This window comes from Euwallacea similis, chromosome 13, assembly GCF_039881205.1.
Source record: "Euwallacea similis isolate ESF13 chromosome 13, ESF131.1, whole genome shotgun sequence".
In the NCBI taxonomy this organism is placed as follows: Eukaryota; Metazoa; Arthropoda; class Insecta; order Coleoptera; family Curculionidae; genus Euwallacea; species Euwallacea similis.
The window spans coordinates 1,625,320-1,644,586 of NC_089621.1; the positions used below are offsets into that span (position 1 = coordinate 1,625,320).

The 19,267-nt window shown below is 35.4% G+C and overlaps 4 protein-coding genes across 12 annotated transcripts; 2 read left to right on the forward strand and 2 right to left on the reverse strand.

The window, feature by feature from the left end:
* Nucleotides 1-110: 110 nt before the first annotated feature.
* jar (Myosin heavy chain 95F jaguar) lies at nt 111-10,815 on the forward strand. Of its 7 annotated transcripts, XM_066396355.1 has the most exons (26): nt 389-520; nt 2,845-3,081; nt 4,060-4,248; nt 4,303-4,376; nt 4,438-4,642; nt 4,993-5,131; nt 5,186-5,393; nt 5,444-5,678; nt 5,735-5,909; nt 6,099-6,256; nt 6,307-6,592; nt 6,654-6,756; nt 6,816-7,007; nt 7,063-7,156; nt 7,207-7,337; nt 7,390-7,597; nt 7,650-7,891; nt 7,942-8,069; nt 8,438-8,585; nt 8,730-8,765; nt 9,006-9,181; nt 9,337-9,384; nt 9,674-9,820; nt 9,872-9,979; nt 10,111-10,286; nt 10,347-10,815. In XM_066396355.1, the coding sequence occupies exons 3-26, from the start codon at nt 4,068-4,070 to the stop codon at nt 10,493-10,495; spliced, it is 3,747 nt and encodes a 1,248-aa protein (XP_066252452.1). In that variant the 5' UTR covers nt 389-520; nt 2,845-3,081; nt 4,060-4,067; the 3' UTR covers nt 10,496-10,815. The 7 variants fall into 7 exon arrangements, with proteins under 7 accessions (XP_066252454.1, XP_066252451.1, XP_066252456.1 ...); XM_066396357.1 differs by lacking the exons at nt 389-520; nt 2,845-3,081 and adding an exon at nt 111-207; XM_066396354.1 differs by lacking the exon at nt 2,845-3,081 and having other exon boundaries at nt 363-520.
* Nucleotides 10,715-18,489, reverse strand: HPS1 (Hermansky-Pudlak syndrome 1 protein). 2 transcript variants are annotated; one of them, XM_066396372.1, is made up of 10 exons: nt 18,316-18,489; nt 12,961-13,110; nt 12,808-12,911; nt 12,326-12,571; nt 12,062-12,270; nt 11,798-12,006; nt 11,514-11,740; nt 11,306-11,423; nt 11,057-11,247; nt 10,715-11,008 (listed from the first exon to the last, which is right to left on the reverse strand). In XM_066396372.1, the coding sequence occupies exons 1-10, from the start codon at nt 18,430-18,432 to the stop codon at nt 10,831-10,833; spliced, it is 1,749 nt and encodes a 582-aa protein (XP_066252469.1). In that variant the 5' UTR covers nt 18,433-18,489; the 3' UTR covers nt 10,715-10,830. The 2 variants fall into 2 exon arrangements, with proteins under 2 accessions (XP_066252469.1, XP_066252467.1); XM_066396370.1 differs by having other exon boundaries at nt 11,306-11,446; nt 11,513-11,740.
* Nfs1 (Nfs1 cysteine desulfurase) lies at nt 13,357-18,730 on the forward strand. Of its 2 annotated transcripts, XM_066396392.1 has the most exons (7): nt 13,357-13,742; nt 13,802-14,018; nt 14,385-14,747; nt 14,806-14,952; nt 15,008-15,173; nt 15,226-15,409; nt 18,602-18,730. In XM_066396392.1, the coding sequence occupies exons 1-6, from the start codon at nt 13,449-13,451 to the stop codon at nt 15,377-15,379; spliced, it is 1,341 nt and encodes a 446-aa protein (XP_066252489.1). In that variant the 5' UTR covers nt 13,357-13,448; the 3' UTR covers nt 15,380-15,409; nt 18,602-18,730. The 2 variants fall into 2 exon arrangements, with proteins under 2 accessions (XP_066252489.1, XP_066252488.1); XM_066396391.1 differs by lacking the exon at nt 18,602-18,730 and having other exon boundaries at nt 15,226-15,698.
* On the reverse strand, nt 15,731-17,976 carry LOC136413031 (piggyBac transposable element-derived protein 4-like). Its single transcript, XM_066396369.1, has 3 exons — nt 16,500-17,976; nt 16,274-16,412; nt 15,731-16,208 (listed from the first exon to the last, which is right to left on the reverse strand). The coding sequence occupies exons 1-3, from the start codon at nt 17,923-17,925 to the stop codon at nt 15,848-15,850; spliced, it is 1,926 nt and encodes a 641-aa protein (XP_066252466.1). The 5' UTR covers nt 17,926-17,976; the 3' UTR covers nt 15,731-15,847.
* Nucleotides 18,731-19,267: the final 537 nt, after the last annotated feature.

Consider the following 19,267-nt stretch of genomic DNA (forward strand, 5'->3'; position numbering starts at 1 on the left):
GTATTGTATCTAGACTAGCGTTAAATTCACGTCGCTATTCTCTGCCTCACTTTGTCGGACCTCTGTAATCAAGTGTAAAACGAAAAAGGTAGATTTGGATGTGACACCTGGCAACCACATCGATGTTTTTCCGGCTTTCTATCTCTCTCACTGGAAAATTAATTAACAGGCGAAACCTCCAAAACCGTTCCACTTCCACTCTTTAAAGTAGTTAGGTCAGGAATAGTTGCCCGATTTAATAACCTTTCCTGCATACCAGTTTTATTTCTAATTCTTCGAAAAGTTTTCCTTCAAATAGAAATGTTTTTTTTCCGATACGTCATCACATAGTCCCGGTACTACTTGTCACTGTCACTTGTCTGACTGGAGACTGCACTCGTATTTGTGTTTCGTCATTAGTCGCTACTTGCTTTGTTGTTGTGAGGGTTGTCCCGTGGTCACTCAACAGGTGTCTTTGTTGAAATCCGTTGTTTTTTTTAGTTTAACACCAGGTAAAACTACCTTAAAGTATCACAATAAGGTAAGAACCATACTAATTAATTATTATTAAATTCTAAAGTAAATTCTTAAGTGTAATATCTCCAATATTGGCCTGTAATACAGGTTTACAAAGACCGTCTCTGAATAACTGTGCAGAGCCATTTAACGAATTATTTTTTTTTTATCCAGTACCGAGTAATGGATTTCAATGGTGTTTTGCTATAACAGTCACAACCCAACTTAGATCTTATCATTAAGTGATGGTCAGCACTAGTTAAGACAATTCCCTGAATCTGTTCCATTAACTACAATTTATTTAGCATCCTCAAGACCTATGAGAGTCACAATTAGATAAATGTAAATCCTATACAAACACCGTAAAATTGATATAAAAATGTGTAAGTAATGAAAATCATCAGAGCTAGTAAATCTCTGACGACTCAATAGTGACGAGATCTAGTGACTGGGGACTCGTTAGTTTTAGCATAGGAGTCGCGCGACACTAACATGCAAATTTGATCCTCACTCATTTGATTCCCCCCGCTTCTGTGCAAAGCACAAAATTTTACGTTTTTGTGAAAATTATCAAATAGCGGTGATCTTATCTTTTATCAGTAATATTGCCTTGTCTCCAAATTAATTATTGAGTAATGAATGTTGGGTGTTAATGTAACAAACTTAAGTATTTATAATTTCTCTATGTATATTTTCTTCTATAATTTATTCTTCTTAAGTATTTTTATTATAATATTTATAATAATAAAGGCATTTTTTTAATAGGTGGACTCACAAAAAGCCTTGTCCATTTCACGATCTGATCAAGGTTTCCTTGAAAGTTTCTCAAAATACCTGCCAATGCAATATGTACAGTTATGTTTAATGCAACGTATTATGATTGCAATACTGAAAACGCAATATTCATTATTTTATTGTCCATGTTTCACAAGTGGGTAATGGATCATTGTTCTTGTTTCGCTAAGCTTTATATTATGTGACTAATTAACGTGGGATCCTCTGGTTGCGTCGGCGACATAAATCGTGTAACAAATCCTTTTTTAGCCCCGTAGCGCACGGCCTTCATTTAAAAAAAAGACGTTATATGAAAATGAAAAATAAAATCCTCAAACTCCCAACACTTTCACCCTCATCGCATCCATGCTGTAGCAAATAATCTCTCTCATATATTGGATTTTATTAGCGCAAATAGCTGCTTTTGCAATGAGTTCTAATTACGTACAATCTAAATGTAAAGTATAGCGTTGGTACCTACTGGGTGATTCATGCAGCTTTGCAATTATGTACCAACAAATCAGCAGCAAAGTGAGACGTGGAAAGGTTTAATTCCATTAATACTCGACTATGTAGATTAGGCACAATTATAGGCCTTTACGCTGTAATATTCCGACCTTGAGGGTTTCCATACAAATAATAGTCTTGTTCGGAAATATGGGCATTTATGTGAATAAAATACTCACCTTTTATCCTAGAAGTTGTATGCAGGATGTTCCATGCTAGACCGAAGAGCACGGAAATCTGAGACACGGTGAGAAATATTAACTGGATTAAAGGGGAAAAGTGTTCCGTATTTTAGAGCCTAGGAAAATAATTTTGATACGCCTATTGACGTGTGCCGTTACGGGTTACGAGCCTGTTTATAACTGTATTCTTATAATTTCACTTTGGCTATTGTGTCTGATCGAAATTCTTAAGAAATTTGGCTTGCATTATTAATTTGATTGAACGATGGAAGTTTATTTAACAAGAAATTGATTTACGAAGAACTAACGAGTATACCTTAATAGTATTTATTGCTTTATTAGTATGTTACTTTATATTGTCGCCTAATTTACGAAGAGTTTTCCTTCTAGGTACAAAACAAACATTTCTTGAAAATTTGACAAACGCAAATCTCACAAAAAATGAAGATACCGCAACGTTTAAAAAAATTTTTCAGATAAACTTGATGGCCACCGTGAAATTGTTTTCTCCATTTAAACTATCTCGCGCCTCATAACGTTTCCAAGATCTCCAAGCTGTTCATTCTTTTATGGGACACTCTGTATAGAAAGCAATTTCTTGTTGAGTAATTTAATTGTCTTAAAACGGAAGAAATGGGCAAGAACCCATGAAACTAGGATTTATTAGACTATAAACCTGTAATTCTTGTAACCTACTAAAGCGGTTTACCGTTCAAGATTAATTTGCTCGAGCTTTAATTTCTATTTTTAATAGTTAAAATTGAAAGTTGTCATTTTGCAGTGTTATTATAAATTTCTGAATACACATAGATAAAGGGTCGATAATGGGCATCAACCGTAAATCCGTAATGTCGCGTCGCTATGGATCAATTTTTGTTTCCATTAGGTCGAAACGGTGGATAATTCGATTTCCGGCAGGAAAGCGGAACTTCGTCACCAGCAGATAAAACACGGAACCCTACCTTCAGGACAGTTAAAAATAGAAGTCTTTCAGTTATTATCACCGACATGTAACAACCGGCCTATGAAAATAACAAGAAGGCCGGAATAAGGCCACTTTTAACTTAAAAAGTTGATCTGGCTAGTTGGGTCATTGTAACAAAGGAACTGAAAGCTTTAGTAGGTGACCGACCTCAATTTTATTGAAAAGTTGAATAGGAGCATAGAAGTCTTATAAGGGCCGATCTTAATAGACTTCATTTCTCATACGGGGTTTGTCAGTATTGTCGCCAATAATCCCTGTTCAAGTAGCTATCGTCATTTGCGTACAATTCGTTCTTGACAATCTGGTGTTTGTTACTGGTGTAGTTAATTTAGGTAGGTCTATTTTTTCTTTATTAGTTAGATTTTTGTGAAATTTTATTTAGATTTTTTTGTAAACCTCCCTATTAAAGGGTTTAAATAGAAATTTTCTTCGAAAAATCGAAAGTAAACACATTAAAATCTCTATTTTAATTCAACTGTGCTATATAACAAAACCACAATTCTACTGATACGCATTTATAACTCAATTCATGTGTTACGAAATTATTATCCCACTCTTTATTTAAAATTTATACAAATAAACTTTTCAAAGAGTCGGTAGATCAGCATCAAACATTTTCAAGTGTAAGGTATTGAACTGAGATTTGATAATAATAGTACTAAATTACTCATGGCTTTTGGTTTTCAATGTTTTGTGATAGTGCATTGGGACACGTTTAATCCCTGCTTCATTGAGATCATCGATTCATTACTGATAATATTGTAACGCTGTATCTAGCTGATTAGTCTGATATTGACATAAGTGGTAACTGGAAATTCTTCGTAAGTTGGTAGGAAACGTGTGTGCGGGGATGAGGGTATTAATAGATAGAATAGCAAAATGTTAAATAAGGCTTATCATGGTGATTGAAGTTAAAAAACAACAGTTGTTTTTTTGTGGTTTGTAACGGTCTGTGTACTTTTTCTATGGTTTAACTGAAATTATTCTAGTTGTGACCGGAAAATACAACGGTTTTCACAGAATCTCAGTTTTATTCATGGAAACAAGAATTTAGTTCAGGTAGTGCAAGGAAACTTAATACTATGTCCAATGTCAGAAACATTTTTTTTGCTTCAGATCAAACTATGGATGAGACCGTGTGGGCTCGTGACCCTATCGAAGGGTTTGTCCTTGGTCGAATCAACGAAATCACAGCCGATGGAGCAGAGGTGGTTCCACTGGATCCCAAATATGCCAAAAGAATTCTGCCTTTTAGCGACATTTTTCGAGCTAACGTGGAAAAAAACAAAGATTATGATGATAACTGTGAGTGTTATCAATCATTCAGTATCATCTTCTAACACGGTGTTCTGCTTTTAGGTGAGATGATGTTTCTCAATGAAGGTTCCTTACTAAACAACATTCGCACTAGGTATTACAAGAATAAAATCTATGTAAGTTACAAATTCATAGACATAATTTTGAGGTATTTATTGACTTTTTTATTTATTTCAGTCCTACGTAGCCCACATTTTAATAGCAGTAAACCCCTACAAAGAAATTCCAGAACTATATTCCTCCCATACGATTAAAACCTATAAGGGAAAATCATTAGGAGAACTGCAGCCGCATGTTTTTGCCATTGCTGATAAGGCTTTCAGAGACATGAGAGTTTTCAAACAATCTCAATCCATTATTGTTTCTGGAGAATCAGGAGCTGGTAGGTTTCAAATTATCATTTTTATGTCGAATTTGAATATAAAGGGCGTTTTCTGGTACAGCGTTATTGCCACAGATTGACTCATTATAGCCCTAATAAAGTAGGTAAAATATGTTTTCCCTAGAATTGACAATGCTTGCATCTGGACTGACGGCTATAAATTTCTTTTATGTGTTATTTGATTGCAAAGAGCTCTTTACGATAAGGTTTTATGTATAATAAAACAGGTGACTAATGTGCATAATTGTCTCTTTTTCAATTGGTCCTAAAGGAATTCGTCTCATAAAACCTTACGTTGCACACCTATTACATAAATAGTTATTATATTTTGTTAATGTGGTCAATTTCAGGAAAGACCGAATCCACTAAACATTTGCTAAAGTATTTGTGTGAGGGCGGAAGCGCTGGTCCCATAGAACACAAAATCCTGGATGCCAATCCTATCTTGGAAGCTTTTGGTAATGCCAAAACTACCAGGAATAACAACAGGTAAATGTTTTATATGTAACAGTTGCTTGAAATATTGATTTTTCTGTGGTTCAGTTCGAGATTTGGTAAATTTATTGAGGTACATTTCGACAACAAATTTCAAGTGGCTGGGGGCTACATTTCGCATTACTTGTTGGAGAAAAGCAGAATTTGCTCTCCACTAGGCGAGGAGCGAAGCTACCACATATTTTACATGTTGATGGCTGGAGGTCCTGAAAGTTTAAGGCAGAAATTGGGACTAGGAAAACCCGATGAATTCAACGTAATTAGTTCTCATTTCAGTGTTGTTTCCTTGCGAAATGTTGATTTCAGTATCTAAAACATGGTTGCACGAGGTATTTCGCCAAACCTTCCACCGAGAAAGGTTTCTCTCCCGAACAAAAGAGCGCTGCGCAGATCAAGCAGGGTGCACTAAGGGATATTCTTATCGACGACGTAGACGACTTTAAAAATTTGGATTTGGCCCTTTCTCGATTGGGCATGTCTGAGAGCGAGAGGTTCCAGGTGTATTCAACAGTGGCCGCAGTATTACATTTGGGAAATATTGGTAAGGAATTTTTATATTAATAAAACGTGTAGTTTTCACATTTATTTTGTTTAAAGAGTTCGAAGAAAACCCTGAAGATACGAGAGGAGGTTGCCGAGTTGCTAAAGGAGGAGAGAAACCTTTGATGACTGCCTCAAAACTACTGGAAATTGATCCTGAGGAACTAAGGCAGGCCTTGGTTTCAAGGGTGATGCAAAGCGCTAGAGGTGGCCTTAAAGGCACCGTTATCATGTAAGATTTTGATCAAACTATTTACAAATAAAATATAATCATTAAAAAAGCCTTAAGTACATTTATCATACATTAAATATATACAATATACAAACGGATAACAGATGATGAATGTATTCATCATCTGTTATCTATACGTCAGATGGTAAATGGCAAATGGCCCGTTACATCCAATCTATTTGCTTGCAGGGTACCTTTGAAATTATACGAAGCAAACAACGCAAGAGATGCCCTGGCAAAGGCAGTTTACAGCAACCTTTTCGATTATATTGTCAGCAGGATCAATCAAAGCATTCCATTCCAAACTTCCAGCTATTACATCGGAGTGTTGGATATCGCAGGATTTGGTAAGTTCATACTCAAATTCACTCACAAAAATACAATTTGTTCCCCATAGAATTCTTCACGGTAAATAGTTTCGAGCAATTCTGCATCAACTATTGCAACGAAAAGCTGCAACAATTCTTTAATGAACGCATTCTAAAATTTGAGCAAGAGCTATACAAACGTGAAAGTTTGAGCGTGCCAGAGATCTCTTTTACTGACAATCAGGATTGTATCGATGTTATTGAGGGTAAAAGTCAGGGGATTTTAACTTTACTGGATGAGGAATCAAAATTGCCCAAACCTTCTTATGCGCATTTTACCGAGGTGGTGCATAAAACATGGGGCAAGAATTACAGGTAATGTATTATAAGAAATTTGTTGTTTTACGTTGCTTTCATCGTGTTTCAATATCTCCAGATTGGGGCTGCCGCGCTCTTCCAAACTTAAAGCCCATAGGAGTATTCGAGACGATGAAGGCTTTCTTATTAGGCATTTTGCTGGCGCCGTTTGTTATCAAACTGTAAGTGACTTGGGAAACTCTTCAATATCGACTTATTGAGATTTTTATACCAATTTAAGAAACAATTCATCGACAAAAATAACGATGCTCTGCACGCCTCTCTTGAGGGCATTATTCAAGAGAGTAAAAACAAACTTATCCAAACCCTCTTCTCTACTTCCATGGCTCAAAAAGGCAAATTAACTTTTGTTAGTGTTGGAAGTAAATTTAAAACACAGTTGCAAGAGTTAATGGAAAAGTTAAAGAATAATGTAAGTAATTTTGAGCAAATCTCTTCTAAATAATCAAGAGGCTCTGTTATTTTAGGGCACAAATTTTATACGTTGCATTAAGCCCAACAACAAAATGGTCGACCATCAATTCGATGGCAGTTTAAGCCTTATGCAGTTGACTTGTTCAGGTAAGGTTTCTACTCTTAACTTACAATGAATACACAAAACAATATTTTAGGAATGGCGTCCGTTTTGGAGCTCATGGAGCACGGTTTTCCCAGCAGAACACCTTTCTCCGACCTCCATAACATGTATAGAATGTACCTGCCCAAGGAATTAAGGGCTCTCTCCTCTAAAATGTTCTGCGAAGTATGATTTTTAAAAATCAAACGATATTTATTTAAGTAATTTTGATTTTCAGTCCATGTTACATAGCCTTAAGCTTCAAGACAAAGACTTCAAGTTCGGCATTACCAGAGTGTTCTTTAGACCTGGTAAATTTGCCGAATTTGACAAAATCATGCGTTCCGACCCAGAGAATTTGAAGTCCATAGTCTCCAACGTCAAAAAATGGCTTGTTAAATCTAGGTGGCTAAAAGCACAGTTCTGTGCCTTGATCGTCATAAAAAGTAGTAATTTATTTAAGAAAAATAATTCTTGAAACATTTTGAAAATTTTCAGTGAAGAACAAGATAATCTATCGACGCCAGGCATTAATTATCATACAGAAACACCTCAGGGGGTATCTGGTGAAGAAGAAGTATGGTCCTAGGATTAAGACTGTTAAAAACATCCGTTTACTGAATGGCAAATTGAAGCAACTGGAGAGCGTGGCGCAGCAGCTGAAAAAGGATAGAGAAGTTTCGATCAACGGAATCAATCAATTGAAGTCCGAACTTAATGCTTCAGTTGAGAAGATTAAGGTGAGTTTGTTGTGGTGTTTTTAATCCATAAATAATGAGTTTGTTTGCAGAAAGATGACAAAATGGACGCGAAAGCTACAGAGAACATTTACACCGCTCTGGTGGGGAAGATTAATCAACAGCTGGCTGCTTTAGAGAAGAAGGTTCAAGAACAAAAGAACCGAGAGGAGCAAGAGAGGTATATTACTAATTTTTAACACAAGTAACAAGAAAAAGTTCGTTGAAGTTGTCGATTAAAAATATATTTTTCTTCGTGTCAAGATGACGGATATGACTCTAACGTTATACGTTTCTTCCCAATAACGTTTTTTTTTCTCAATATTTGAACCGAAGTAATTTTTTAGATTAACTTCCGTCCTTGATGTCCACCAAGTCATCGACAGTAATTTTTTGAATTGGAACTGCCTCTTTAAAGTTTTAGATTATATTGAAAAAATATCAACAGAAAATTACCTATGAATAAAAATAAATATGGCCAATGTCAAATTCGGTTCAAGTTGAACTCAACTTATTTAACACTGAAAGATTTTCTTAATTTGTTTTCAGGCTGAAAAAAATTCAAGAGGAAATGGAAAGAGAGAGACGTAAGAAAGAAGAAGAAGAGCGTAAACTGAAAGAGGAGGAGGACAACCGAAAGAAGAAGGCTGAAATGGAGGCTAAGAGGAAGCTGGAGGAGGAAACCCGGCTAAAAGCAGTACGTGATCTCAATTATTTTAGTTTTTTTTTCTAGTAACTGTTTTAATATACAATATGTCTGAGTAAAAACTCGGAAGAGTAATTTTCTGTATATGCACGAACGTTACGTCGTTGATGTGTTGTTTTGTTTTGCTGGATTTAGGATCAAGATATCCGCTATGCCGATGTAATCTCCCAAGTAAGATTTGCATGCAGTGTTTCTAGTTTCAAATCGTTCATTTCTTGTTTTTAACTAACACACGATATTTGATCATTCTTCTGTTACACACATCATTGTGTACTACTAAGTTTTTCAAATACATACTGAATTTTTCCTTATAATTTGCCAATTAAATAATTCTCTTGGTTTCCATTCTTCTGTTGGCTAGCTTTTTAATACTCCTATACATTTAAAAAATTGAAATCGATTTTAATTTAGGAAGAAGCAGATAGGAAGCTCGCTCTTGAGCTCCAAAAACAACAGGTACAAATGGAACAAGAAGAACGCAAATACCAAGAACAACTAGAGCAAGAAAGACAAGACCGGGAACTTGCCCTCAGATTGGCTCAAGAAAGTAATGGCCAGATCGAAGAGAGCCCTCCGTTGATCAGGAAGTATGTATTTATTTTGTCATCAGTCACCATTAAGAGTCTCAATTTTTTTCCCAATATGTAAACTGTACATAATATAACGCTGTAGGGAAGGTGACTGTCTCTATATGTCTGATTGTAATATACGTATTTGCCTCTTGTTTTCCATGGCACATCAGTGGATACAATGGAACAGACCCTCAAAGGGCGTCGTTTAAACTCAACAGGTACAGAAACACGATACTTTGCACAAAGTTGCACGGCTTGAAATTTATTACTAACAGTAAATAGTAGTTCTCATCATTTAATTTGGTAGGTCAATTTAAAAGGTTTCTGGGATTATTTGTAGAGTATTTGAGGTCGAATTTGCATGAAAAAAATTAATCGAATAGTAATAGTTTCATAAACACATTAATCATGCGACATAATAATGTCTCCCCATTTTATTTAACCTTAAATTAATCGTCAATACCTCCGGCTTATGACTCTTTGTAAACCACAATCCCGTTGAAATAGATCTGAGGCAGTTAGATCCCAACAAGCAAGTCTAACCAAGGGCAAACACGACCTTTCCAAGTGGAAGTATTCGGAGTTGCGAGACACTATTAACACTTCTTGTGACATTGACTTGTTGGAAGCTTGCAGGCACGAATTTCATCGCAGGTAATATTTATACTATTTGCCTTTGTTCTATTTTATTATTGCGCTCATTAGGTTGAAGGTGTATCATGCCTGGAAGGCGAAGAATAAGAAGAGGACTGTGATGAATGAAAACGAACGGGCTCCTTTATCGGTCTTAGAGTCTGCCCAGAAAACTCCCAGGTATAACTAAGTTTAATATTTGGTGACGATCCATGTTTGCAAATCTTTTTACAGTACTTTTAATTGGCTTTTTTACTGTTCTTGCTTATTATTAAAGTTGGGTTTTAAATGTCATCGGGTTTTTATCTTAGGTTGCCTCAAAAGGCGGTGCTGGACAACAACACGCAGCGTTTCTTTAGAATTCCCTTCCAAAGATCGGGGGGAGATCCCAACATGAGAGGTTGGTGGTATGCGCACTTCGACGGTCAATACGTCGCTCGCCAGATGGAATTACATCCAGACAAGCAACCCATTTTATTAGTGGCTGGTAAAAATTAATATTTCGATTTCAAATAAGTTTTTGCCATAATTTTATTTCCTTTTGTAGGTAAAGACGACATGCAAATGTGCGAGCTTTCTCTAGAAGAAACGGGGTTAACCAGAAAAAGAGGGGCTGAAATTCTAGAAAATGAGTTTAATAAAGATTGGGAGAAAAACGGGGGAAAGTCCTATGTAAGGCCTGCTGATAGGAAGTAGTAAGGTCGCACTTTCATTTTAATTCTTCCTTATCGTTGCTTTTTATTCAAAGGCAAGCTTAGGGGGTTCAAAATATAGTATTATGTTAGTATTTTTAATTTGGAATGTTGATATTTTTACGGCGTTAAAAAAGTATTAAGAACAAAGTATTATTGCGACGCATAGCCGCACACATTCCGTTTTTTTGCATTTTTTTTTTTCAAGGGGGGTGTAAAAGTATTTTCTTGCAATCAAAATCGAGCTTTACTTAGAAAAATAATTAAACACTATGATATAAATTTATTGTTGATTCTAAACAATAATTATATTATTATTCAAGATTTTTTTGTTTAAACTCAAAGTAAATCAATGGCGAGCGTAGGAAATCCCTTCAGCTCCCATACAGTAGACGACAACACCCTGGCTTGTTCCAGCACTGCGGCTGCAGTCACAAGCCCCAAATGCATCACATATAATTCGTAAATTCGAATTTTGACAGGAGATATTTTCGGGAAATGGGCAACTTTCAGTTTCCTGCAAACACCCTCTCATTAAACGTCCTTAAATACATCTCCTGCATACATGTAGTAGTTTTCCCCCAGTATCCCAGGTGTTTTGTTCCCAATACTCTTGGTTGTGGTCAGTTTTAGGCCTTCACCTCCGCTGTCCTCAAACCATAAAAAATAGCCGTAAGTGAAAATTTTATCTTTCCATATGATAGCCGTGTGACCTTGTTGAAGATGCGATCTCGCCAAAGACACCATGGACCATATCTAAATATTTTTATTTTCAATTAAATGAAATAAAAAAGAATTCAATAATCCCACTTACCCTTTCCCGTATAAATTCCGCTTTCTCAGCATCCATATCCAAAGACGGAGTCGTGACTCTATGCGTATTCCTATCGATGTATAGAAAGTGCACCAAACCTGGAAATTCCTCCAGATACTTGTTTACAGTTAGGGAATCTCTTGTACACTCTTAATTAAGGAGAACTCAAAGTAAAACGAATAAAAATTTGTTTTTCTGGAAAGGATATGATCCCAGGGAAAAATTCTTCATGCCCTTGACTTTAAAATATTCCCCAAAGTCGCCGAGAGCCTCGGCTACGTTAGGAATGACTGGTTCTACATGTGTAGCACTGCATTTCAGTACTGAATTATCTGATACTGTAGCACTGTATAACTCCTTTAGATTATCCAAGAAACCCATTGACAACGTTTCAGCTCTTAATAAGTCCTCATCATTAGTAGATTTCAAATAATCCTGAAATACTTGTTCATTTTAACAACTCCTGGAATCAAATTGAAGTATTATCATTACTTTATATTTGCCTTTAAGAACGTCCCACTTGACCAATAATTTCTTATGTTCGTTGTTTAAAGATTTCATTTTGGTTTTCTTGATGGCGTCATTCAGACGCCTTAAGGCTATATCTAAGTTCTCGAATCCCAGCTGAATCGATTCCTTTTCCCTTTGGGCCTGAATAAACCTGAGTTTATGGAGATGCAAGGAGGTTTCGTAAAGAGCCACTGAGCAATAGACCGAAATATTAACAGGAATTAATTTATTGTTTTGATTAATTACCTGAAACTAACGGATCTCCATTCTCGATTAAATAAACCAGAGACACGTTCTCGAATAACCGCACGATATGCACAGAGTGTGGCAAGCATTTGTTCTCAATTTCGGAGCCAGATAGAAAAACCTTAAAGCTCTGTAACCCGTCTGAATTGTTTTGAGTTAACAGCAATATAAACAAAATATCACTCGGAGATAATTGCTTTGCATTAGAGCTGGAAATTGATTGTCAGAAATTAAAGAGACATTGATGTGGCGTAATCCACCCACCTAGAGTATAAGGAAAGGAATTTCATATCAACAAATAAAAGAGCATGAACTTTGCTGCACTCTTCATGTACTGCCAGCTTGGTAATGCTGTCTTTCAAGGATTGTAAACACGTGGATGTTATGTCATTGTTTACTATCAACTGCTCAATAGCTTCAATTAATACGCTCTGTTCAGTATTATGAAGCGACATCCATTTATCTATGAGTTGAGTATAAAGTGCGGCACATGACTGATTTAGTTGCAATCTGCGAGTTAAAATGCAATAATGGGTCAATTTTGTCTTCTATACAGGGGGTCCGGGTTTCAGTATTAAGGTCTTAATCACGTATTCTGCTCCCAAAAATACCTTAGAAAACCGAAGCAGTTGTGATATAGAATTTAAAAGTCTGGACATCTCGATAAAGAGGGTTTATCTTCTGGCACAATTTTTTGGTGTAGAATACGTGATTAAAACACTCTGTATTTCAGCTAACATACTTACTGATAAATATCTGGCCCACAAAGATACTTTGCTAAAGTAACGTATATATCAATTAAATTCTCAATCTTATCATCATCAATTGAAATGAAGAGAAAACCCATGAACTAAAAATATCTCATTGAGCAGTTATTGTAGGGCATATGAGCTACATACCTCGTAAAAATGAAGTTTTAAACCATTGTTTAGTGTAATCGAGGTGTACGAATTGCCAAATTGGTAATGCATAATTTGATGGGACGATACGATTGGTGAGAATATTTGAATTAACACATTTTTGTCTAAAATTCCCCCTTCTTCGTCGCCCTAAAACATGAAAATACCTAGGTATATAAAAAAATTAAGCCAAATTATTATTGGTTCTACTTTTTACTAATGCGATAGCGAGTTAGCAGTCATGCCAATGACTTATTTGCCACATATCGTGAAATTATCAAATTAATAACAAGTTTTGTGGAATCTAAATATAAAGACAATTATTTCATTATTGACCAGTAACTGCGAAATTGTCCATGTCTAGTCACTTCCGAATAAGGATGACGTCATATATTTGTTCCATTTTTCCCAGTTTGTGAGGTTATAAAAATACCACAAAAACAACTGGTATCAAAAACTCGAAATAAGTACAGAATTAATCAGGAAAGATGTTAAATCTACTAAAATCTTGCAATACAAAGTTTCTCCTAGCACATTTAGAACGAGCCCTTAAGTTGTCATGCACGACACCAAGAGAATTCGGGACCGAAAACAAATTCCAAGTAAAGGGAGATTTTGAGGGTAGGCCCTTGTATCTTGACGCTCAGGCAACTACGTCCTTAGATCCGAGAGTTTTAGACGAAATGATGCCCTATTTAACTTCATATTATGGCAATCCTCATTCAAGGACCCATGCCTATGGGTGGGAATCGGAAGCTGCTGTAGAGAAGGCTCGAACTCATGTAAGTGGCAACAATACAGTAAGTATGCGGAAATGGCATTAGGGCAATTATTGCTGTAGGTGGCCAACTTGATAGGGGCGGATCCTAGAGAAATCATATTCACTTCAGGGGCAACAGAGAGCAATAATATTGCAGTTAAAGGGGTTGCTCGGTTTTATGCTTCAAAAAAAAAACATGTAATTACCACACAGACAGAGCATAAATGTGTATTGGATTCTTGCAGGGCTCTAGAAGCTGAAGGATTTAATGTTACTTATCTGCCTGTACAAACTAATGGTGAGATATACAATAGATGTGACAAATAATGGGTCCTCAATTTTGGATATCAGAACTTTAAACCCTAAAAAATAAGATTGCTTTAGACATAAATGGAAAATCTTCAACAGTCTGTTCAGCACATTAAGTCAATTTAATATGGAGAAATATAGGATTTATCAGCACATAGAAATAATTTGTTTTTACCAAAAGCTTGTTTTGTTTTTTTTTGTGCATTGCAAAATGGCCCAAGTCAGAAAAAATGGCCATCTGAAAACTCTATCATTTAGTCAGAAATTCTGCGCAAAGTGGCTCAAAAGATCTAGTACACCAAGTGGAAGACCCTTTAGAAATAATAAATTATTTTATGTTTTATTTATATTCCAGGAATAATTTCATTAGAAGAACTAGAAAAGGCAATTACTCCTGAGACCTCTCTGGTCTCTATAATGACTGTAAATAATGAAATTGGTGTTAAACAACCCATAGAAGATATTGGTAAAATATGTAGATCAAAAAAAGTATTTTTCCACACTGATGCAGCTCAAGCAGTAGGAAAGGTTCCTCTTAATGTACAGAGCATGAACATTGATTTGTTGTCCATTAGTGGTCATAAGATATATGGACCTAAAGGTGTTGGAGCTATTTATGTGAGAAGAAGGCCTAGAGTGCGTGTTGACGCTATTCAAAGTGGTGGGGGACAGGAACGTGGCATTCGGAGTGGGACTGTACCGACACCCCTTGCAGTAGGTAATTTATTTTCACTCTTCCCCAAAATACCCCTGGAAAAATCTGTGTTAATATTTAGGTCTAGGACGAGCATGTGAGATTTCATTAGCTGAAATGCAATATGATCATATTAGGATAGAAACATTAAGCAAAAGACTCATGGATAAGATATTTGGTGAATTAACTCATGTAATTAGAAATGGGGATCCAGTACACACATACCCTGGTATAATTATTTAACAAATCATATTATGTAATGTATGTTGGTGACTTGTTTTTAGGCTGCATTAACTTGTCATTTGCTTATGTGGAAGGAGAATCCCTACTTATGGCATTAAAAGATGTGGCATTGTCTAGTGGTTCAGCCTGCACATCTGCATCTTTGGAACCTTCTTATGTCCTTCGAGCTATTGGAGCAGATGAAGATTTAGCTCACAGCTCCATCAGGTAGGTTAAATTTTTAGCTCTGTGTAATTAGGAACTTATTAGGTTTCCTCAGGTTTGGTATAGGACGCTTTACTACTGAAGAAGAAATTGATTATACTGCCAAAAAATGCATATATCATGTAACAAGATTAAGGGAGATGAGTCCCCTCTGGGAAATGGTGCAAGAGGGGGTTGATTTAAAAACCATTCAATGGTCACAGCACTAATTTCGGTTCTTATATCTTGGTGTTTAACACGTTGACTGAGACACGCTAAAATTGTGATTTGTTTTTCATTGTGTTACATATCTTCTGCGATATGTATGTCACCTTTCCCGCTATGCGATACAAGTCCCTGAGGATATGTATACAGAAGAGTCGTGCGCTGACATGTATATTTACACACGAAAATGTTTATGCATTTAGCCTATATATTTTAACTGATCAAGAAGCAATCTGTCTTCCCATAAAACCGTAGCTTGATACATAACACCAGGAGCTTGTAACGTATATAAATAATACACGTAAATTATAATTTTGTTTTCAGAAGAATTACGTCTACAGAAGTGTGTTGGTAATCATTTTTAATTTAGTAATAATTTAATGTGCAACATAATTTAATTTATTTAAAAATTAAAACATAATATTACTTACATAATAAAAATATTATTCTTATGCTTACTAAGGAAAAACAAACTAATTATGATGTTTATTAAAACATTCTAAGCAGAATCCAGGAAGGTTCGGACAGTCACTGCAAAAACTTATTACTCGACGGACTTTTTTATCTGCTTCTCGACTCGTCAAAGTTTCTCGAAGGTTCTGGTAACATCCTTTGCATGGCTTTCTCTTCTTTCTTCCAGGTCCTTCTGGTTTAATGAAGGTGTGTATCCGTTTCCTGGCCAAAGGAACTTGTACGACATCTTTACGACTCGCCAAACTTTCAGCTAACTCTTTTCTAAATTGGAAAATTCCAATTTTAGTTTGGGCAATCATATTATAGACTACCCATGCATTCACCACTGTGGTACCCAGTATTAATTCAAATACTACCTTCCTACAATGAATAGGTACCTCCATAACTCTTAAGATTAAATATAAAACAAAACTGTATTCCCTTACCTGTACCATTTTAAGCCTTTTCTAATTGAGCTATGATAGGAAGACATTTGGTCACTATAATCCACCCCTTTTTTTGCTTTATTATAATCAATAATGCATTTGGGCTTTAAAATTTCAAAGCCTATTCTGTTACGTTGACCTAGAATTTCAAATAGATACATTTATATTAGGTACATGGAAGCAATAATATAGGCACAGAAATTTTTGGGTTAAAATTATTACGTACCAGTACTAATTACCGTGGCATCGTAACTAGGGTCGCTTGTTATCATCATAACGGGTCTTTTGTCAACCCATTTTATAATTTTGATACTATCTCCTTCTTTTCCAATAACTTCTCCTCTTTTTATTTTATGATTCAATCCTTGTGGGATTCCTTTTCTGTTGCTTCTTAGGGTTCCACAGTAAAACATCTTCTGTTTATACAAACTCTCCACTAAAGGTATACTTGAATAGAAATTGTCACCAAAAATTATGCGTTCTTCTTTCGGCTCAATAATTTCTAAAAGCTGCATTACAATCTCATGCGAATGTCCAAATTCAGTAGTTGTAGTCCCCTTCCCAGCATAAACCTTCATGTTAAATGTAAATCCGTCTGGCGAGCACATTTTATACAGTTTAACTCCATATTTATGAGATTTATTAGGGATGTATTGGCGGAAGTGTAATCTTCCTCTATAAGGGACCATTGTTTCGTCGATGGTAAGAATTCTCCCTGGTTTAATAATACTGTTATAATTTTTAAGCAACATAGACAATATTTTTTTTGTTTTATGTAATCTATCCCCCGATATTGCTTCCTCATTGTTAGAAAAATGGATAAATTTCAAAAGTAGCAAAAATCTGTCTCTAGGAATTAAGGTTGCAATAAATTCGTTGTAAAACATTTTGTCTTTAGGCCAGTAAAGATTGATACTAGGTACTTTTGTCATACCCATTAGCAACAAAACGGCAAAAAACTTCCGAATTTCGTTTCGGTCAGTACAGTTCCAAAATTCAATCCTCGATTTTGGAGTATAGCCTTGTAATAATTTTTGAGCGGCGTATCTATTTGTTTCTGTTACAATGCTGTTCAGAACATCATTATTCAAAACATATTGGAACATATCAATGGGAGGCTTAATATCAGTAACGTCTATTGAAGGATCAATAAAATTGTTGCTAGTAAACATTTTAAATGCACTGACACCAGTACTAGTATGACCCCAGTCGTGCATATTTGGAGTAATGTCGACGTTTATTTCATCGGTCTCTTTATTGTCTATTGCTTCGTTTTCTGCTTCTATATCTGAATTTTCGTCACTGTTAGACGTATATTTATAAATTTTGTTGCCTTTTTCGTCATCTGAAGAACTTTCGAAATCATCACATTTTGCTGGATTGAATGTTTGATCAAAGGTGGAATCATCGCTATCGAATGGATCAGAAAAATCGTAGTCAGAACTGTACTCTGTTGGAATGACGGGCTGGACAACTTCATTATAACAGAATTTTTTTTCTTGAGATCTTGACGCACTTATTGATAACCCAGATGCTTGAAATTTTTCAGTTTGATTACCTGCTTGACGGTTATGAATTTGTACATCACTACCACTTCTACTAGACACATTTTGACGTGACAAATTTAAAATTTTTTGGGCTCTTGTTGCCATAACAAATATCTGAGCAATACTAAATGGATTTCAAACCGAGGCGAGTTTAAAACAGAACATCCATAAACTTGCATGGACTTGCCAGTACATGTCGCCGGGGACGTGTAACACACACAAAAAGAAAATGTTCATGAATGTGTGATACATACCCTAGGGGATATGTATTTATAAATACAAACATAGTTACAGAACATAGAAAAACATATAATTTACTACTTGCATCGTTTGTCTATGACAAAAAATTACGTAGTTATGTCATCCGCACAGAAAAGATATTTCTTAAAATCTTGTGCCGCACAGTATTATTGCATAATACAGTGCCCCGGAGATATGTAACGCAGTCAACGTGTTAAAGGGTAATTATTCTTTTAACTGTACAGTTTAACTTACCTTTGGAAGCAGACCTTGGCTAATTGCCAATTTCTTGAAATGTTCCTCAAAGCTTATATTGTTATACTTTGTGTAAATCAGGTCGTTTGAATGGTCAAAGATCATTAAACAGTTCATTTTGTCCTTTTTGTTAACGACTCAAAAGAACGTTATTTTCTCGATTTACATAACTTTTAATTCTTAATTCAAGGTATCTCATCTATCAGAAAACTGCAGACATTTTCGAATTTATCATTTCCAAGGAATTTCCAAAATTGTTTACCTTTTTGTTTTTTATTTATTTTAGGTTGACAATGTTGACGTTTGCCATACTTTCGACATTTGAGATAAATCATTGGCAAACGACAAAGTTAAATTTCAATATTAGTGTAGTAAATTTACAAGAATATTCCTCATTTCAAGAGTGGTCATTAAAACCATCCTTTTCACAACTAAAAATAGCCTTTATCACAAAATGTTTTGAAGATTTGATGAGCTCATAATCATTTTACTAAATCACAATAGTGAAAAGCGCGATGAACGCGAAATGCGATAGACCTTTTTAAACAAAAAAACGTTAAGGCTGTGAACTCAATAAAAGGGAAGAAAATTTCCTTTTTAAATTTCGGTCACAATCTAAACCCTCTTTCCTTGCAAAACCAGCAAAAAATCGTCAAGGTTGTGACCTGTTTTCAATGGGGGATAGGTAATTGTGTCTCCACCTTTTATTAAAAGTTGCTTTATATGGCGTCATCTATACCACTACACCTGCCTTTACGTAAAGAAATGTTTAATTATTTGTGTAACGTTGCTTTTTTATAGATTGAATTGAAAAAAAGAAAAATGTACCATAGCGACATCTAGGCTTTAGTAATTAAACTAAGATTTGCATGGCAGAAGAATTGACCTAAGTGTAAAAAGTTTGCTTTATAGCTAATGCAACTCGTTAAAAAAGAACGAGCAAAATTTTCTT